General features: G+C 37.5%; 1 protein-coding gene across 6 annotated transcripts in view; it reads right to left on the bottom strand.

Annotated features, from left to right (window-relative positions):
* Positions 1-20,758, bottom strand: part of KLF12 (KLF transcription factor 12) — a 416,573-nt gene that overhangs the window by 101,433 nt on the left and 294,382 nt on the right. For all 6 annotated transcript variants that reach the window (XM_037528938.2, XM_054701633.1, XM_054701631.1 and 3 more), the window contains one exon: positions 13,009-13,144. In XM_037528938.2, the coding sequence (XP_037384835.1) occupies positions 13,009-13,144 (136 nt within the window). The remainder of the gene's footprint in view (positions 1-13,008; positions 13,145-20,758) is intronic.

Genomic DNA, 20,758 nt, shown 5'->3' with positions numbered 1-20,758 from the left:
AATTAGGTTTTTAAAAATAGGCTTAATTACTTTAAAAATAGTTCATTTCAATTGCTTCTATAAACAACTGCCTCTTTTTCCCAAAATATCAGCAAATTAGTCATCCCTTTCCTAAAGATCCCCCTGGACCTTAGATATAGACTTGCCTTGGTCAATAGCAGGCAGATGAGTCATGTACATGAGCAAAGGCTTTATGTGTTCGCACTGGGACTGTACTCATATGTCCCACCTTGTGCTAAAAAATACAGCCCTGGCTTGTCTGTCAGTTTTAGAGAGACATGAACAGGGCTGCCCATGGCTGTGGGGCCCAGTCCCAACATGGAAGAAGTGTCTTACGGTGGAATGGCACTCAGGTGGGGAGTGGTAGCCTATACAGCATTACAGTGGCAACAGGTGACAACTGAAAACCAAAAACTTAATAGTGAATTTGGGATGATACTACATTTTTTTCATTATTAAACTTTAAGTTTGGTGGCAGATATTACTGGTTAACTGAGCCAGTCAACAAGCATATTTTTCTTTCTCTAAGCCACAGTCCAATCATTGTGACCATGTAAAGCATTTCTGGTCAATGGGCTAGAAGCAGGAGTCACAGGGTGAGGCTCTTGGGGAAACTTGTAAACATAACATGGTTGCCTGGAATGTTCTCTGTGAATTTGTTAGCTTCCATTCTGGATGGAATAAGACCAGAATACCTGGATATGCAGTACACTTTGTGCAACCATTCAGAAGGAAGATACAAGTGAAGAACACAAATTGGGAAGAGAGAAGAAATCTAAAAAAAATTCTGGGTACCTCCTCTGGCTTGCACTGTTTGTCGCATACTCCTCACTATGCCAGAAAAATCACCCCATGTTTGAGTTGTCTAGTAAGGTTTACTGTTATTGCACCCAAAAATAAACTAGCACATATTTGGAAGGCCATACAGACAGGTGGGTACAGAGACAGCAAGACATTATTCAAATTACTTACAAAGATGCAGATTCTACCTAAAAATACTACTTGATTCTTCCAAACATTAAAAATTAGGTAGATACAATTATCATTTTAGCTAAGAAAATATCGCTAATGATGTAACAAGTAATTTCATTTTATTTATTTAAGATTTATTTATTTATGCATATAAGAGCTGGGGAATAAGCCAGAGATGCAAGGGGTGAAAGGATTCACCAGAGACAGAGTGGGGAACAGAACAGGCAGACTGACTGAAATACACTCCTGAGGGGAGCAGTGGGCAAGACAGGAGAGGTCTGCTGCACCATGTGGGTTGCTCCCTGGCAGGCCAGGGATTGAACTCGTGCTGCAGAGGCTGCGGACTACTTCATAGTGCGGTGCTTAACCCCCTGCACCACCAGGGAGGCCCTGTAGCAAGTAATTTTGAACTACACTTGACAGAATTAACTTTATTTTATAAAGTTTGTAATTATTTTCCTCATACTAATAATTTTTACAGAAGATTTATCAGAAGTATCCTCAAAACCTGCTGCATATTTTTCTATGTTAACTGCACATGGTGTGGGATTTCATTCTTAGGATAAGCTGTCATGCCTGATATATTTGATTTTAAGTGGATGGCCACCCTCTGCTATGTGATTATGAAAATAGCAAAAAAGCATGGAAAAACAACAAGTGGGTAAGATTCACTCTTTCATAAGCTCTCTCTTTCTATCTAGATCAGATTTTTCTATATAGCAGCAGGTTCTTCATGAAAATGGATCCTTTAACTTTTTTTCTTTCATTTGATGCATGTAAGAATGTATTCAATGAGGTTCATGTGCGTGGGAAAGTGCTATAAAGAAAAGGAAAATTATGGTCATAACTCATAAATAAGAAGAGTTTCTAGAGCACTTGAACGAAAACAGAAGAGATTACATCCTGGTGAATTGAGTTAATTTCAAATACGTTACAGTGTGGTTTTCTATCATGTATACTCTCTTTGACTATATTAATAAATGAAATGTGATAAATAGTTCTGGGAACTTGTGTTGAAACTTATTAATATTTCAACATTATCACTGAGTATCTATGTCAACACACATCAAAAATGCATGAGAAATGAGTACCTATACTCAGTAGTTACATCCATTAAGAATATATATGAAATATATAAATGGTGTACATAAATTTGCAATGTGAGTACAGGTAAACATATAGCAAGAAAAAAAGCCCTGTGAAGTCTTCACATGGAAAAGCATGCCAAGCAATTAAAAGCAAAAGCAAATATTTATCATCAGTCTGGAGTATTCTGTAGTGCCACATGCAATACCTTCACATTTAAAATGATGTCATTTTCAGGCTCATTCATGATAAAATTTTGGAATCCCTTACTAAAAAACTAAAATCAAAATATTTAGTTTTAAATAGTATGATTTCTATCTATTTTTAAACTAGTCACCAAAAAGCAATATTCACATCAAACTGACACATGCCATTTTAAAAATAAGTCAGCACTCAGCTATCCCAATAATACCAAGTGGTTAGGAAACTCAGAAAACATAGTCCATATATATCAATAATATATCAGAAGACATTTAATTCAGCTGGGGGGGGGAGCAGGAAAGGTCAAATAGATTGTTTTGCATTATGCACAGGGTATAAAATGCTCAACACAGAGGAGAGAGATTAATCACTCTCAAGACAGCAACATCTGTACAGCAGCTTTCATATATATCTTTTATTTTTTATGATCAAATATTCTGAGAATAAGTTCTTACCTAGAACTATAGTTGCATTTTTATGGATGAAAGTACTCAGTGGCTGCTGGAAGACTAGTAGGGGATCCACTACTAGATTTCAAGAACCCATGCCATAAAGAAGAAAACAAACAACATTTGGAAAGAAAAAAAAAAATTTCTTTGTGTTTTTTTTTTTTTTTTTGCTTTTGTCGGTTTTTGATTTTTGTTTTAATTAAAGACCTGTCTGTGGGTTCCCTTAGAAAAAGAGACTGTTTACAGTAGCAGAGAGTCAACCCTGACTGTCTCTCTAGGGACATGATGGGTCAGCATCTATGGAAGTCATCTTGGAATTTCTGTGTAACAGCCAGGAATCCTAACAGTGTTCTTTTCTTGGCCAGTGAGTTTGTTCGTGTATTCATTCCAGCACGATCTTGTCTCAGGTTTTCTGGACTTGTTATTCCCTCTGCATGGAATTGTTATCCCTTTAGATATCCTTGGGACTTGACCTCGTACTAATTCCTGTCTCCCTTAAGACAACCTTATGAATTATTTTCCCTGAATACCTTACATGAAATAGCAAACTCTGTTTACCACTTCCGCTCGGTCTAGCACCCATATCCTACTTCTCTTCTATCTACTGCACTACCTTCTTCAGAAATACTATGTGCTTACTGTCTTTCTCCACCACTTCCTCTTAAATATAAGCGGGATGAGATCAGTGACTTTGTCTATTTTGTTCAAAGCTAATGTTCTAAAAATTGCCTGCCAGGTACTGGGCTAACACTGGAGAGACAGAGGGAAAGCGGGGGCGTGTTATGTGTAGTTCAACATAAGGGGAGTGTCTGTCTGTCTGTCTGTCTGTCTGTCTGTCTCTCTCTCTCTCTCCCTCTCTCTTTCTCTCCTACCCCACACACACTCATATATACACAGCAGCTAAGTGTGTGTACACATCCTTGTGTTTGTACAGTGCTTAACCTGCGCAGCCATACCCATCTTCCTTGAGACTGATACTGTGAAACACAGTTGATCATGTCTCTCCCATTTACAACCCTCAGAGCTTCCCCATTGTTCACAAGGTCATTTCATTGTTCCCGATCAGGTTCCCTGCCTACTTCTCCAAGTAGCTCCATCTCTCACCTCTCCTTCACATCCACGTATACACCAGACATCAGGAAATGATGACCCTGACTACATGCCAGTGTTTTATCTGCTTGACCCTGGGTCACACATCCCCATCTATTCTCTCACTGCAGTTTTTCCTGCTCTTATCCAGCTTATGTATTTTGACTCTGAGCTCCTCATGGTCAGGTAACATGAATCATTTATCAGTATTCCCAGCATGTAACACAGAGCTGAATAAATGAATGAATTATTCACTGAATGATTAAATGACTCAGTTTGATAATTCACAAAATCATTCAAATTTCAAATCATTGTGCAAATTTCATTACCCCCTCCCCTTTTTTTTTGTGGGACCCTCGCCGGTGACCAGGGATCAAACTGGCACTGCAGAGGCTACGGGCAGCCTCGCAACCCAGCGCTCAACCACTGCGCCACCAGGAGAGGCCCTCATTACCCTTTTATTAACTGAAAAAGAAACCTAAGGTGTCCCAGCAAAGCAGACAGAGGGACTGTGTATGGGTATACAGTCTCCATCTTGCTATTAAATACTTGAGGGCTGAGTTAGATATTTAGTAAACACTATTTTAATTTCTTTCTCTTAGGCTTGGAAGACTATTTGGTTGATAAAGTCTGAGCATACACTATAGTCTTTATTTGTGGTTCATTCACAGTAGGTCAGTAGCTCTTTCTGATCTCCTTCAAAACAGAGCAACCTAAAAGTGTTGATCTTCCCCAGCAAGAGATTGAAGTCTCTCAGATCACCCATCAGCTGTCCCCACAGCTTCCAAGAGGACTAGTTTTCTACCTAAAAGGCTGAATCAAACCTGTCTCTTTGGTAAAATATGGAGTGGGGATTTGAAGGTGTCCAAAACATGATCCCCCTTATTAAATAAAAATAAAGCTTATTTTAATGAGATAAGAACCCAGGACAGATCTAATAGGAAAAACTGAAATCATTTGACATACTGAAAATTCTCTGAATTTTCCAAGCACAATCAATTCAGGTGGGTAGATTTCAATCAGGAGATGAAGGAAGAGGCATGACGCAAATATTGTCAATTCGTTCAGTCATGGGATGCAAAATAAGATGACATGGTATCATTTCAAACTTTGGACAAGCCTTTTCTTTTATAGATTGAGATAAAGCAATTCTAAAAGGTATGCTCACTTTTGGTGCTTGGGGAAGTCAGCAAGTATATTTTTACCGAAACACACTTGAAACCACATGTTTTTTTCAGAAATCAAAATTTTTTTAAATAATAGTGACAATTTGCTATGTAACATAAGAAAACTATAGGTGTCTATCTATGATAGAGTGTTTTTGTGTGCACGTGTGCTATCTACAATGAATGCCTTTATCTGCAGAGAGCCTTTTATTCAAGCCCTTCAGGATAACCCCTAAGAGTTTGTATGATTTCCTTACTGGCATATATGTTTTATATTTGAAAAACTAACATGAGTATTATATAGAAGATCTGCGTCACATTACAAGATTGAATCATAATCACTGAATTTTAGGAAGGATTGACAGTGAAGCTTATATAAAGTATTGGATTTGAGTAACTTCATACTGGTCCACACCAAAATGAGTTCTATGAATATCATTACTTTGAACTAAGAATTAATGTTAGAGCATCCCAAATTGTTTTCAGTGGTTGATATAATTTGCCAGACATGTTTATTTTCAATGTTTCCTTAAATTTAAAATAAAGCTTGTATTTCAAATGTCAGAAAACTAATCCATTGTGATTTACAGAAGTGGAATACCTTTTAAAAAATTTCTGAGAAAGCATTTGATTGATTTTCTCCTATGTCAGATTATATTTTAAGAAACAGTAAGTTCAAAGATGAAAAAATATGAAATGCTTCATTACAGTTAGAGTTATAGTCTCATAAAAATTCAAGACTCAAAAAAAACCTTGCAATTCTTGATGGTTATGGTTTAGAGATTTTAAAGCCACAACTTAGAAGTGGGAACTGCTTTCCTAAAGAACTGTGACTTTATCATGAAGAAAGATGGACTGGAATATGAGTTCTGCAAATTACCCGCTATAGGAACTCTAGGTATAGAATAAATTCCTCAGGACCTCATTTCTTTCTCTGTAGGATAAAAACATGATCATATGGCATATTAAGTGAAAGCTATATGTGTTTCCATATACTGCCATAAGAAATAAGCTCTTAGTAATAGTTCTTTTCCTTTTTTCCTGATCTGTAGTACTGCTCTTTATGGTAATTTTAAAGACACTAATGCAATCATACATGCGATTAAGAGAAACAGGAGTGTATTCAAGAAGTTTAGAATAAGAAAAATAAAGACTCAGAAACCCAAGCCTAAGATTCCTGACCTCAATGATCTTTTATTTTTTTGAAGATTTATTTACTTATGCATACAAGAACTGGAAGACAGGCCAGAGGTGTGGGGGGTGAGAGGATTCATCAGAGACAGAGTGGGAAACAGAACAGGCAGATTGACAGAAATACACTGCAGAGGGGAACAGCAGGCAAGTTAGGAGAGGTCTGCTGCGCCACATGGGTAGCTCCCTGGCCGGGTATCAAATTCATGCTGCAGTGGCTGTGGATAGCTTCATAGGTTGCATCTTAACCCTTGCACCACCAAGGAGGCCCATCTCAATGATCTTTAAATGCAGTTTTCTAAATCAAGAACTATGAAGTTTGATCTAGCAACAGAAGAAATTGAAGGAATCAAGAGGCTCTCTAACTTGCTAACACATCTATTCTTTTCAAGAGCATTTAAGTGAAAACATACTAAAATAAGGCTCTTCACTTCTAGAAATTCACAAATTACATTTCTTTGGGGGGGGGCACTTCATCTGAGCAATGTAATAAAAAGACAAAGACAGAAGTGAAGTTTTTTAATTAGTTTAAATGGAAATGACAATGAACAAATTAAAAATACCCTTTTCTCAGGTGCAAAAATCAGGGAGATGAGTCAAATCAAAATGTTACTAATTTTATCTTGCATTTGTTCCCTCTCAGAGTTATAATCAAAGTGAGAGAGCAGGCTGCTCAGTTATGGTTGAGTTCAACGGTAACATGCATTCCCCAGCTCTGCAAGGACTAATGCTGAGAAACTCAGGTCCAAAGTACTATCTTTGCCTGGTCCCCCTACACTATCCTTTCCCACAGCAAGTGTTATAGCTGGGTCCCCATTCTTTTAAAGTTTATTCCAGGTTAAGTAAAAATTTCTCTAGGGAGGGCTCTCCTTCAGGTATTATTATTCATTTACACTCTAATTTGGAGGAAGTTGATTATTCTATTGCCATAAACAAATGAGGATTATGAATGTCTGGCATTAGAGAAAAAGAAGAAAAAGGGGTACAGAAATTAGAGGCTGTGGGTAACAGAGCCTAACTTTACCTATTTAAAAAATATCATTGTTTTGCCTAGGGGTAGAGTTAATTGTAATAATTTGCTCTAATCATGCACTTGTACTTGTTTTTTCCAAACACTTATTTCATAATTATGTTTGTCAAGTTGTTTAGGGTAATGACCCTATTATATCATTGAGGGGAAAAATCGACCAAAACAAAACAGATGTTCTATGAATTGCTGGAAGTTGGCTTTGTCAGAATTACTCAACACATGGCTTCTGACTCAGACAGAACCTCTAAGGTTAAAATAATAAAAGGGCAGAGCCTGTCAATGGGCCTCTCTGTGGTCAGTGAATTCAGACTTGGAATTCACTGATGCTGAGCTGACAAATGAGAATCAAGTGAATGAAGGAAAATGGTCGAAATGATTGGTTTAAGCACAATTCAGTAGCCTCACTATATAAACCTATAGAAACTTTAACGGCCTCAAATTGTAAGAGTAAGAAAAAGGAGAGAAACAGAGGCATCATGTTACCTGACTTTACACACAAATCAATAGCACTAAAAATAATATAGTATTGCCAAAAAAAGACACCTGTATCAATGGGATAGAAATGAAAGGCGGGAAATACGTCCGCAAACATATCAAAATTCAATTTACGATAAAGCAGCTACAACCATACAAAGCAGAATGGCAAGTCTTATTAATAAATGGTGCTGGGAAAACTGGACAGCCATAAGTAAAAGAATAAAGTTGGATAAATCTCTAACTCCATGCATAAAAATAAATACCAAATGGAGGAAAGATTTGAATGTAAGAACTGCAATGCTAAAATACACAGAATAAAACACTGGCAAAGTATTCCATGATACCCATGGTAAAGATGGTTTTTGGGGAATGGATCCCCACAGCAAGCAAAATAAAAAACAAAAACAAACAATTGTGATTACCTCAAATTAAAAAAATAACTTTTACACAGTGAAAGAAAATATAAGTAGATTAAAAAGATCCTACCAGCAGGAAAATTTATTATACATTACAAGGGGTTAACAGTGAAGATATCTATAAATACCTATACAACACAACAGTAGAAAAAGTAACAAAACATTTAATAAATGAGCAGTAGATCTGAGCAGACAGTTCACTAAAGAGGAAATCCAGAAGCCCAAAAGATACATGAAAAAACGCTTGTTATTGCTTTCAATAAGAAAGATGCTGTTTAAAACTGTGACAGAATCTCATCTCACCTATTAAAAAAGATCTTTAACAAGTTGCACAGAAGATGCTGAAAAAGAGAGAGCTTATTACACTGTTGGTGGGAATGTAAACTGGTGCAGCCATATGGGAAGTGATTTGGATTTATCTTCAAAAGTTAAAAATCGAAATGCCACACGACCCAGCCATCCCATCCGTGGGCATCTACCCAAAGTATGTGAAACCAGCAATTCAAAAAAGTATTATGTTCTACAATGTTTTACCGCTGCCTGTTTACAACAGTTAAGATGTGGAAGCAACCGAAATGCCCACTGATAGAAGATTATATCAAGAAGATGTGGTCCATCCACACTATGGAATACGGTTCTGCCATGAGGAAAGAAAATGCTAACATTTACAGCAAAATGTAGTTTCTAGGGAATTCTGGGTAGCAAAGCAGTCAGAATGACGAATACTGGATATTTACACAGCAGACAATATGACAAAATAAAATAGTTATAAGAACTAGTAGACATTAATAAACAAAGTAAGGTTTCTGAGGTAAATAGATGACTGGATCAAGAAGATGTGGTACATATATACCATGGAATATTACTCAGCATTCAAAAAAGATAAACACATGCAATTTGCAGCAACATGGATGGCACTGGAAGGGATCATGCTCAGCGAAATAAGCCAAAAAGAAAAAGAAAAATACCGGATGGTCTCACTCATAGCAGGAATCTAGAAAACTTAAATAAGGGACCAGGAAAATGAATATAAGAAAGTGAAAATCAAAATCAACAAAAAAACTATGAACCAGAGACACTTTTTGGGGGGTGGGGGGCGGGAGGGGAAGGATTGGGGTCAGAATGGGGCGTTTGCAATTGTATGGGGGAATATAAAAATAAAATTTAATATTTAAAAAAAAAAAATAAATAAAAAAAAAAATTTATTCAAAAGTCAAAAAAAAAAAAAAAAAAGAGTGGAGGAGAGAGCTAGCATTAGGGGGATATCACAGAAAGTGGAAGAGAAAAACAAATCATGGTGACCTCAGGCTGCAGTTCTAGCAATCAAGGTTCTTTTAAATTTTAAGAGGAATATTTGGGGTGGGGAAAGGTGCAATTTTGGCTGACAGTAGTTACAAGTTAAATCAATGGAAACATTTTTATTTATTTATTTTTTATTTTTATATTCCCCATACAATTGCAACCCCCTTATTTTGACCCCAATCCTTCCTTTCCCTGCCCTCCCCGCCCATAGAGTGTCTCTGGTTTATAGTTGTTTGTTGATTTTGATTTTTTCTTTCTTATAGTTATTCTTTTTCCTGGTCCCTTATTTAGGTTTTCTAGATTCCTGCTATGAGTGAGACCATCCAGTATTTTTCTTTTTCTTTCTGGCTTATTTCACTGAGCATGATCCCTTCCAGTGCCATCCATGTTGCTGCAAATTGCATGTGTTTATCTTTTTTGATTGCTGAGTAATATTCCATTGTGCATATGTACCACATCTTCTTGATCCAGTCATCTATCTTTGGGCATTTGGGTTGTGGAAACATTTTTAAATCTATGATACAATTTTATTTTAAAAACTAGTGAAATGCATAATACTAGATATGTGGGGGATATTTGTTAGCATATTTATGCTATGTAAGTATATTAATGTCAATGAGTAAGCAAGCAAATTAAAAATTCAAACTACAATGGTTATTGCATGAGGTAAGGTTATAAATTTGAATGGGAAAGGAGACAAGAGCTCCAGTTGGAGATATTTACCCCATGGGTTAGCATCTTGTTTTAAGAGCTGGCCTAGGAAAAGACAATTTCAGCCCTCTGTAATGTCAATCTTCCTTAACATCTCTCCCTTTCTCATCTCCCCCCTTCTGAAAATCCACTGGCCAATGAAATGAGTTGAGCATTTGAACCGAGACCATGGTTCTTTCTATCTTTAGTTGGAAAGACAAATGTGTACTGATACTGGTTCCCAGGGCTTTTTAAATATGTTGCATCTATTATACATAATTTTCTGAATTCATTGTCCCTCTGCCTGCAGACATCCATTCCAACCTCTCTCTTAGGAAAGTTAAACAAGTACAGAAAAGAGGGTGATCAACAGATTTCTTTTGAAACCCTCTATCTTTTACATGAGTAACTAAGTTGAGAATTTACTTTTATAGTATTTAACGTTCTATTTACTAATTTCACCATAATGGATTTTTTGAGGAGAGTTTTTAAGTAAACATGAGGCATCAAGATCCAAAGACAAACAGAAAAATGAGAGAAATAATGGTGAAACTGTGATAGATAATAAAGCCTCAAGGAGAAACTAAGAACAGAAAGACATGTTCATAATTGTACACAATGAAAGTTAACTTTGGGTGAGCCTATGTACAGATTTTTTTGAATTCTCTAACAAGAAATATATTTTGAATTCTCTAACAAGAAATTCTCTAACAAGAAATATATTTGTTCCAAAAATTTTTTCCTTAAAATATCATTGTAAGTTTTGAAATACACCTAAGAGTTCTCTACAAATCATTCCTTTTACTTCACCTAACAATATTTTAGCACTTCCTAGTGTTTGCACACATACTCCATCTTAAATGATGGTTAATTAACTATTGATAGGTCCTGGCATTCTAGGGATTCCCAGGTGACAGCACAGTATTTTTTACTAATAATTTAATGAAAACACTTACATGAATAATGAAATTGTATCTCCCCAGATACACATGCAACTTTTGCAATAGTAATAAAAATAAGCACATCCATACTTCCAGAAAATACTGTGATCTGGCAATGCTCTCACAAAGCAAATCAGCGCACTCATGTTGAAAATGAAGCTCCAGTTTCTGAGGCTATTAAAAGTTTCACATTAAACTATACAACTGTATTATAAGCACATGATAGTAAAAGCACAAATATGGTTATGTTTCAGAAGTTAAAAACATTACTTACTATATAAGCCCCAAATGGTATAAGAGGCATAATTTAAACTTCAGTAATATAGTTTCAAACTTTATAGTCCGAATTAAAATACACACACACACACACACACACGCAATGTACTACAGTAATGCTAGAAAATGATGCAAATAAAATCAATGGTCACTATATAATCACCAAATCAGCAGTCAGGTGACTCAGCCTGCCAACAATTTAAATAAAATCAGCAACCCCTTGATTCAGTGTCTATGCTCGTTCAAGTCAACACTTGCTTTGAAGAAACTGTCACTACAACCAGTTCTTGGCATAAATGAGAAAAAATATTTTTGTAAGGGTTCCAGTGGAAGAATATTATTGATAACAGCCATTACAAACTCTCTTAAACAGAAATATGACTCTGGAGTTAGTAGTCCTAAACTTCGCCTTGTTACCATTTATGATATGACTTTGGAGACATCATGTAACTTCTGAGCCTTGGCATCTTTGTACAATTAGAATAATGACACTTGCAACATTTGTATTTCCAACTTGTTATATACTTATATTACTTACATTACAACACTGTAATTATAACCACTACCACTATTATAGTACTAAGTCCATCATTAATTGAAGCCTTCAATGTGCCATAACTTTGTGACTAGCTTTTTATATACCTTGTTGCTATATTGCAAGTTCACAATAATCCCATAAAGTATTCTAATTTTCTTACTACAGAATGACTTCAAGTGGTTAAAAACTTGTCGTAAGCCACAAAGTTATAAAGAGTTTGAAGATGAATTTGAATTTAAATCTTTCCAACTTCAAATTTCATTTTAGATTCACTATATCCTGTTTCCTCTAACATAAATATTTGTATGTACATATAATTAAAAACATATTATGTATATAATATATATTATTCATTTATACACTCACAATTTAAATTCTAAAGTACTATAGTAGTTTTTTGTTTTAACTTCAGGGCCTAATGCATGAAAACAGTATAGGTACTAAGTCAATATTTGGGGAAAAGAATTACCTCCTATGGGAAGTAGCAAAGATAATTATAAGCAAACTGTTAATTAGCTTGCAGTAGTAACAGTGGCTATTTAAATACTTCTCTTCCAGATTATATTGGTAAAAACTATGACAGGGAAGAAATACACATGAGTTAGCCACAGGTTCAACTCTAGATACAGAACTGAGAATGATGGAAAAGCAGTTTGGTTTTTGTTTGTTTGTTTGTTTGTTTTTTAAATAAGAAAGGGCTGTAATTGGAGGAGATTTCTTTAAAAATTATATGTTTCTGATTTTTCAAAGTGCTAGTACCATATTGTCTTTCAACTTCAGAATTTCAAAAAAGTTCTTGTGTAATAGCCTATCAAAACAAAGTAATAATACTTGCCATATATTTTTCTCCAGACTACTGCACATGAATAACAACAATGATAACTAGATAGTGACATTCAAAAAGAACACTTTTTTTTTGTTCCAGAGTTAAAAGAGAAGGGGGAGGGGCACTAAAATGATGCATATAAGTCTTATTTTTTATCAAAATACACATTGTTACTATGGCAAACACCCTAGGCATCCCCCTAGTCTCCTCCCAAAGCAGGAAGCTGAATGGAAAGATGCTACCCATGAGCCAGTTCAGAGGCAGAACCATATGTCTGGGGAACAGGAGAAGCAGCTGTTTCCATTATCCACTGAACACCTTGGCAATTCTTATTTCATCCTGAGAACATGATACTTACTCTTGGACTGCTCTGGCTATGGAAAGGGCCGTAGATCCAGTTTCATTAACGCTATCTAAGGTCACATTTGGCAGGTCATCATCATCACTGTCACTTTTACTTTGTCTGGGAGATAGGCCTCGGGGGTCCATTTGTGCTGGGAAAAAAAGGCATATATAATGAATTAAAATTAGTGTGCAGAAAGTTAACCTTGTCCTGGACCAACATCAAGCACAGAATATCTCTTCTGTGTATATTACACACATGGAGTTTTCTAGAAATCCCAGGAATTAGGGAAAGTGGCGTATCTGATGTACTGAGCACTCCCCCAGACTCTTTCCCCTTGTTCATCTGATTTACAAAACCTCCATCCACGCTAATAGTTTCCGGGTACGACTGCAGAACAGAAACTATGAAATGCACAATATTACTGACTCCTGAGTGGTCAGAAGCTGATTAGGGAGCTCCTGAGTTACTGTTCAACCCTCTGGCTGCTGCTTACTTCTATTGCCAGAGTTCTGACTGTTTCCCTGTTCATTAGCACTTTGGCTGGAAGGTACAGAACATGAGAGAGAGGAGATTTTATTTGTTTACAGCTCTTATAATAAGCTTAAAGAAGAACAGGATTTACAAGACAAAGTTTGAGGTATTTTTCATTCAGTGAGTCATTGTGTCATAGTTTCTTACTATGGGGGGAGGACATGTGAAGGCAGAAAAGTGACAGCAACTGCAGTGTTTTAAATCTGTATTTATTTGTGCAAGAAAGTGCTCTTCATTCTTCATCCTGAATTCATTTCTCAAAAAGGTATTTCCACATAGGATTCTCTTCCCACTGTGAAGTAGCCAAAGCAAGAAACAGCCCAGTGACCTGACCCCCGCTGACCAGGACTATCAGATCTTTTAAAATGAGAAGATTACCATCAACACTGAATATATTAACACATAATTTTTACAGTTAGATTTTATTTCCACCTCCATCTCTCTATGAACAGCTTTAGCAACCCCTGCCTAGGATACCCATCAACCCTCACCTCAAGCACAAACAAGCACATCTTTTAAATTAAATGTAAGGACTAGCTACACAATTGCATTTCTAATACATGACCCCAATCCTCGTCAGCTGAAACCAGATTGTCCAGAATGCACTTAAAAGTCAAGGTTACAGTAACATTAGGCTACATTTACAACATTTACATTTTCCTTACATCTTTTTTTTTTTTTGTCAGCGCTGTATCTCTTATATTAGGTAGGGAAATGCTGATATTTCATCATATTTTATCTACAAAGAGACCATTTCTTATGATCCTACTTATATATTTTTTTTAAAGATTTATTTATGCATACAAGAGCTGGGGTACAGGCCAGAAATGGGGGGGGGGTGAGAGGATTCACCAGAGACAGAGTGGGGAACAGAACAGGCAGACTGAATGAAATACACTGCAGAGGGGAGCACTGGTCGAGTCAGGAGAGGTCTGCTGCACCATGTGGGTTGCTCCCTGGCAGGCCGGGGATCGAACTCATGCTACAGAGGCTGGGGATAGCTTCATAGTGTGGTGCTTAACCCCTTGAGCCACCAGGGAGGCCCTACTTAGGGAGTTTTAACAGATTTTTAACTAAACTCAGGAAGCAACTTAGATCTTTTAAACTTAGAGGGCGGGCCTCCCCGGTGGCGCAGCGGTTGAGCGCTGGGTTGCGAAGCTGCGCGCGGCCTCCGCAGCGCCGGTTCGATCCCCGGCTGCTCCCCGGCCACCGAAGGAGGGTCCCACATGGCGCGCAGACCTCTCCTGCCGCCCGCTGCTCCCCTCAGCAGTGTCCTTCGGTCCTTCTGCCTGCTCTGCTTCCCGCTCTGGCTCTGGTGAATTCTCTCACCCTCCCGCGCTTCTGACTGTACCCAGTGCATGTATAAACAAAACAAACAAACAAACAAATAAATAAAGCACGCCTCTATAAAAAAAAAAAAAAATAAATAAAAAAATAAACTTAGAGGGCGCCAGTGTATTGGACACACGTCCTGCCTGTATGTATAAACATATTTAAATGTACTTTGAACAATTAAAGCGAAATGCTTGGTAAATGTTGAATTCAAGAGAAACAATTCAAATAATTTCAAGTCAGTAACCTCAACTGAGAGCAAATTATGTCTGGAGACATTCTGATTTGTTACAACTTTTGGGGAGGGGAAACAAGGCTGACATCCAGTGGGACAGCCAAAGATCCTGCCAGACATCCAGTACATAGGATAATCAGTCCCACAAGACAAAGAACAAACCAGTCAATAGTATCCGGGTTGAGAAACTCTTGACACAGAAATTTAAGAGTTTGGAGCTCTAAATGTGTAACAAGACTTTCAATTGTATAGCTATGTTCTAATGTCAAAGTTACTAACAAAGAAATGAAACAAAGAAACATAGTCATATACTAGATTTTTTCTATTTTCTGGCTCTGTCCTCAAAGAAAACAATTAGTTGTCATATGATTCGCATTCACAGTTTCCACAAAGACAGCATTTACTTTCTCGAGTGCCAAGAATTATGCATTAGAAATCATGAAGAGATTTTTTTTTTTTTTTTTGAGGGAGGGAGTACCACATGTGGTGCGACAAAAAGTGTACTTCCCATCTGATCTCAAGATTACCTGGAAGAGGAAAGTAAGCAGTTCCACAGCCACCTGCTAACAGAGAGCGACTATAACATTCAGTCAGTCCAAGCCACTGAAGCTACCATGTTATTTAAGATGACTTTGGCTGCAGGCAATAGAAACTGGCTCAGGCTAATTATATTAAGGAGAATGTACCGGGAAGATATTGAGAAGTACTGAATGGAAGGTAAGGATGAACAAACAGCACTTAAGTAGCACAGGATCCAGGGGGTGATAATAGGTATTTCAACCAGGATTTCAAAGACAGTTTCTTTTCTGGGGTAATCTTGTTATAGAATGATTCATTTAGCAGTCATTCATAACTACTCAAATTCAGCCAAGAAAATGAGTATCAGATCTAGCTAGGCTTCCAAATCACATATTGTGTGGTGCTACATAGCCTGTAAATGTCAACAATTTAACATTTAAAGTTGTTGAAACATCATGCACTGAGACTCTTTTGCCAAAATACTAAGTTAACAAATAGCTAAACAAAAGAGAATTTTCTAGTGGCTGCATTCTGTCCAAGACAACTAGAGCTTTATAGGTAAGTAATGCAACTTAAGGATGATCCAGGCAGTTAACCAATAAGCAATTTGGCACTGAAAGATAAAGTGTAGTTGCATGAGCAATTCCAAATAACTGGGAAGAGAGTTGATCATCTGAATTATGTTTTTATATCTTACCAAAAGTTTAAAATATGTTAAATATGATATATTTTTTGATGTGCTTTTCAGGAACATTATAATTGAGAATTTCTTTCCAATATTTTCAATAAATATTATGAACTACATCTGCTACCATCATGCTGGAACTCTTTTTACCCATACCTTCAGCCAAGTTGAGGAAGTAATTAGAAAGGCTTTCTAAAATCTGCATTGCTGATTAGGTCAGATGATTAGCTTATCTACATACTTGCATAATTCCACTCTATTTTTATTAAGTGTGGGATGGAGACATCTATCCTAGCTAACCTCTATTAGTCTTTGAGTTTCTCAATCCATTTAGCAAGGACTGAATTTCTGGGGTGCCCATACCAAGAAAATGCAATTATTACTTGGGTAGAAAAAAACAAACAAAAAACAAAACAAAAAAAACCCTGTATCTACTTCCTAAGTAAGAGAACAGCAGATGACATATAAGTATCTGAAAATAATTTACATTTGAAATTTTGTTCCTCTCAAATTACTGTTTTGGCTATTCTAGTTCCCTGTTGATGGTGGAGTCATTGGCTTGAGTTGGAGTTATCACAGAACTCTGTGAGCTTTAGAGCATGTGACAAAATCCCTGGGAAGAACTCTAGAACTTAGTACCTAAAATTGAACTTATTTACTCTTTCAAACACCACCTAAGGGAAACTGATATTGTAAAGATTTCGTAACAAATCATGCCTCCCTGAATCAGGCCCACAGCCTGCAATGACTTTGGATTTGTCTCTATGACCTGATGTGATTTTATGTGACCTTAGTAAATGTGACTCAAGTAGTAGCTTGAACAGCACTTACATATTGGGTTTCCTCTCTCTTGCTGGTCTGGAACCTAGCCATCACATGAAGTAGCACAGGAAAACCGAAAAGAGACAGGCTGTTCAGCTGGCAGTTAACCCAGCTAATGTCCATGAGCCATTATAGATCACTGGTCATATTCTCACCACGGATGACTTCAGTCATGTGAGGGTCTCCAGGTGAGACCAGCTTGAGAACTGTCTGGCTAAACCCATACCAAATTTTTGACTCACAGAACTGTAAGAAGCAACTGATGTTATTTTAATCTACTAAATAAAGGTATAACTTGTGATACAGTAATACAAAGTCAGTGTTAGATGTTACTTTCCTAGCTTCTTCTAGAGATTTCCTGATCAGGATGTCGACAATCTGTGGCTAAAATTATAGTCAGCCTATCAAATACCTTTCCATTCTCCTCCCAAGAGATAACCTGGCATTATGTGGCATCAATTTAAGTGGGATATTAATTTTAAAAAAAGAAAATAAAAGCTATGCTCTATATTTTACATCATTCACCTCTCAATCCAAAATATTAAAAAATAACAGGTATTTGGATATTAGAGGCATGTTCTCTGATCCTTGACCATGCCTCAGGCAGGATTCTATTAAAAGGAGCCATCTGGTTGGCAATATTGCCCCTGAGAACAAATCCTTTCTACCCCTATTCTCAAGCTCAGTGCTGAGTTGACAGGAAGTTTATATGGATGGATCCTCCTAAGTATGTGGCTATTCAATCTGTATTTCCTATGTTTGCTCCTTTACAACTCACATGAGACCTTTAAACTTTATTCTCCCTCCACAAAATAATGGCTTAACACAGTCACATACAGTGGCATCAGGATCCAGCCCCACCGCCTCCCCCAGTCTAGGTGCTATCAAAATATTAAAGGCTCTTGTAAGTTTCTTAGAAATAAACTATTTCATTCAGTTATTCTTAAAGGAAGTTTTTCCATAAATCACCATATTCGGTGTAGACAATATAATAACCTATGAACATTCACTGAAACTTACAGGCTAATATTTTCAAAGAAGAGTGAATCACAGAAAGGATTATTCAGTGTCCTTCACCCCCACCCATCAGTGTTGGCGGGAGAGAAGCACACACAGATGGAGGGTGTGAGGCAGTCAGCTGGGCAGGCCTTTCTTTAACCCTCTTTCAGCCACTGACAGGCTGCCTGCCACCTGCAGATACCCTCATTGTTCACCCTGCCAAGCCCCGCGAAGCATGTCCCAGTTAAAGAAATTATGGCTTCTAGAAGAGCTGCTTCTTTCTACTAGAAAGAAGGCCTTCAGGAGGATGAGGAGGGAGATTCATAGCATCATGGTGTAGCAGAGTCCTCCTTTAGTATGTTTTAGGCAGGAATTGCTCCTTCAACAAAAAGACAGTCGCAGGGTTCCTTTAGGAAAAGACACAGTTTTGGGTTCAGAGAACATGGGCGTGACTTGTGACCCTGTCACTTGCTGCCACCTGACTTAGGACAATTGATTTCTAACCTCCAATCTTCAGTTTTTTCCTCTGCTGTTGCTGTTGTAAGGAGTAAGTGAGATAATATACACAAAGCATTTAGTAATTTGCCTGACAGTCAATCATTTTGTTTTACGGTGACATTAAATTTAGTGCTTCTTCAACCATCTCTTATATAATATTTCTAAAACCCTCACCACCTCCTGGATGAATTCATATTAGGCAGCTTTCTTTATAAACGTAACTAAACTGAAAATACCATCACAGAGGTTGGATACTATGCAAAGTTAGTACTTGCCTTGATTCAAACATTCATTTATTTATGTGTTCAGTCAACAGATATTTTTTGGGTACCTCTGAGGGGACGATCATACCCTCTTCCAGGTGCTGGAAAGGGCAGTGCACAAGGCAATAAAAATCCCTGGTTTCACACTGTGGGGTGAGGTGGGGTGGGGTGGGGTGGGGAGGGGAGGGGAGGGGAGGGGAGGGAAGGAAGGGAAGGGAAGGGAAGGGAAGGGAAGGGAAGGGAAGGGAAGGGAAGGGAGAAAGAAAGAAAGAGATAGACTGTCAGGTAATGTTAAGTGCCTTGGAGAAAAATAAAACTGGTGAGGTAGAGGTAGGGGCTCCTGAGACTACTGGACACACTGAGAGAAGATGCTCATGAGAGGCATCATGGAGATGATCCTGAGAAAGGACCTGAGGAGTTGAGGGATGTGTGCAGGGTTGTTTTTGTTTTTTGTTTTTTTAAGGGGTGGAGAAGTTCTACATTTCAGGCAGAGTAACAGTGCAAAGGCTCTGAGGCAAGAATAGAGTGTATTTTATGTGCTTGAGGACATGCAGGGAGGCTGCAGCTACAGATAAGAAAGGAAAAACAAAGCAGATGGGGACAGACAGATAAGGCCATGTAGAGTATGGAAGGCCTGGGCAACCAATGTAAGAATGTTAAGTTTTGTTCTTGGTAGACAGGGAAGCCACTGGAGGACACTGAGCAGAATGGCATGATCTGAATTATCATTTGCTAAGGATTTCCCTGGCTTTATGAGCTTGGCACACAGGGGGATCCAGCTGGATATCCATGCATGAGTCATCAATGACATAAATTTTCTCTAAAAGCTGCATTAGCTTTTCTTGCGTTGGTCACCTCAGGCTGGCTGCACATACAGTAGTCAATTAAAACTCATGTCTATTAGCTGAAGGGCTATGAAGCATGCTTTTTGAAATATATTTGTACAACTGATATTCTGATCTCATTGAGTTTCAGAACAGTCATTGTTCAAATCCAGCATGATTTTTCTAGCATGTCAAGACAGACGATGAGAGAAAAATTCATGAGTAAATAAGATGGACTCAAAGTTTGGTGAACTCCAAGATGAAGAGTGGTTCTCTAGGGTCCCACTCTATTTACCATGCTTCAACTGTGCTATTTCTCACTTTCTCTACTTTTGCTTCTTCCAACAAGACTGTATGCCTCCAGAGTAGCAACTGTGATAAAGTATATAACCCAAATGAAGACTTAATATTTTTATCAATTATGTAAATCCTGTAATGTTGGTACGATGTAGAAAAATATGCAACTTATCCCTTTTCCCCAATTTCTATTTGAAGACTTGACAGTGTAATGACTTCTCCTCCCATCATATTAAAAAATAACCTCATTTATGTTCTTTGTAATTCCCTAGTGGAAGGGCCACTTTTCAGCCACAATGTGTTTGGATCTCTCTATGGCTTTCAAGACTTTTGATTATCACTAAATTTATTTCCAGTCTCTTCTTAAAACTCTCTTGTCTCCTGGGTTCATGGATGGGCCCACTGAAGGTTGTGGGTCTGGCCACCTGTTTTTGTAAATAAATTTTTATTGAGCCATACTCAATTATTTTGTGTTTGGTTACTTTAGTGCTACCATGGCGGAGTGGAGTAGTTATAGAAATCATGTGTCTTGCCATGAAATACCATCTGGACCTTTAGAAAAAGCATTTGCTAACATTTCACTTGTATGCTAGTTAGGTCTCCTGGTTCTCTCTCCCTCATAGGGCCTTCTCCATCATCTCTTCTGGCATATATCTAAACGCTGGTTTTATCTTTAAGTTTCTACTACCATTTCTATTAGTGAGCTTCTTAGTAATTCTATATAGCCAATATTTCTACAATTTCAATTACTACCTCA

The sequence above is a fragment of the Talpa occidentalis genome, unplaced genomic scaffold (assembly GCF_014898055.3).
Source record: "Talpa occidentalis isolate TD23 unplaced genomic scaffold, MPIMG_talOcc4v2.1 talOcc4.5, whole genome shotgun sequence".
NCBI classification, from domain to species: domain Eukaryota; kingdom Metazoa; phylum Chordata; class Mammalia; order Eulipotyphla; family Talpidae; genus Talpa; species Talpa occidentalis.
Note: the sequence above shows the minus strand (reverse complement) of the source record. Positions and strands in the feature narration are given on the sequence as shown.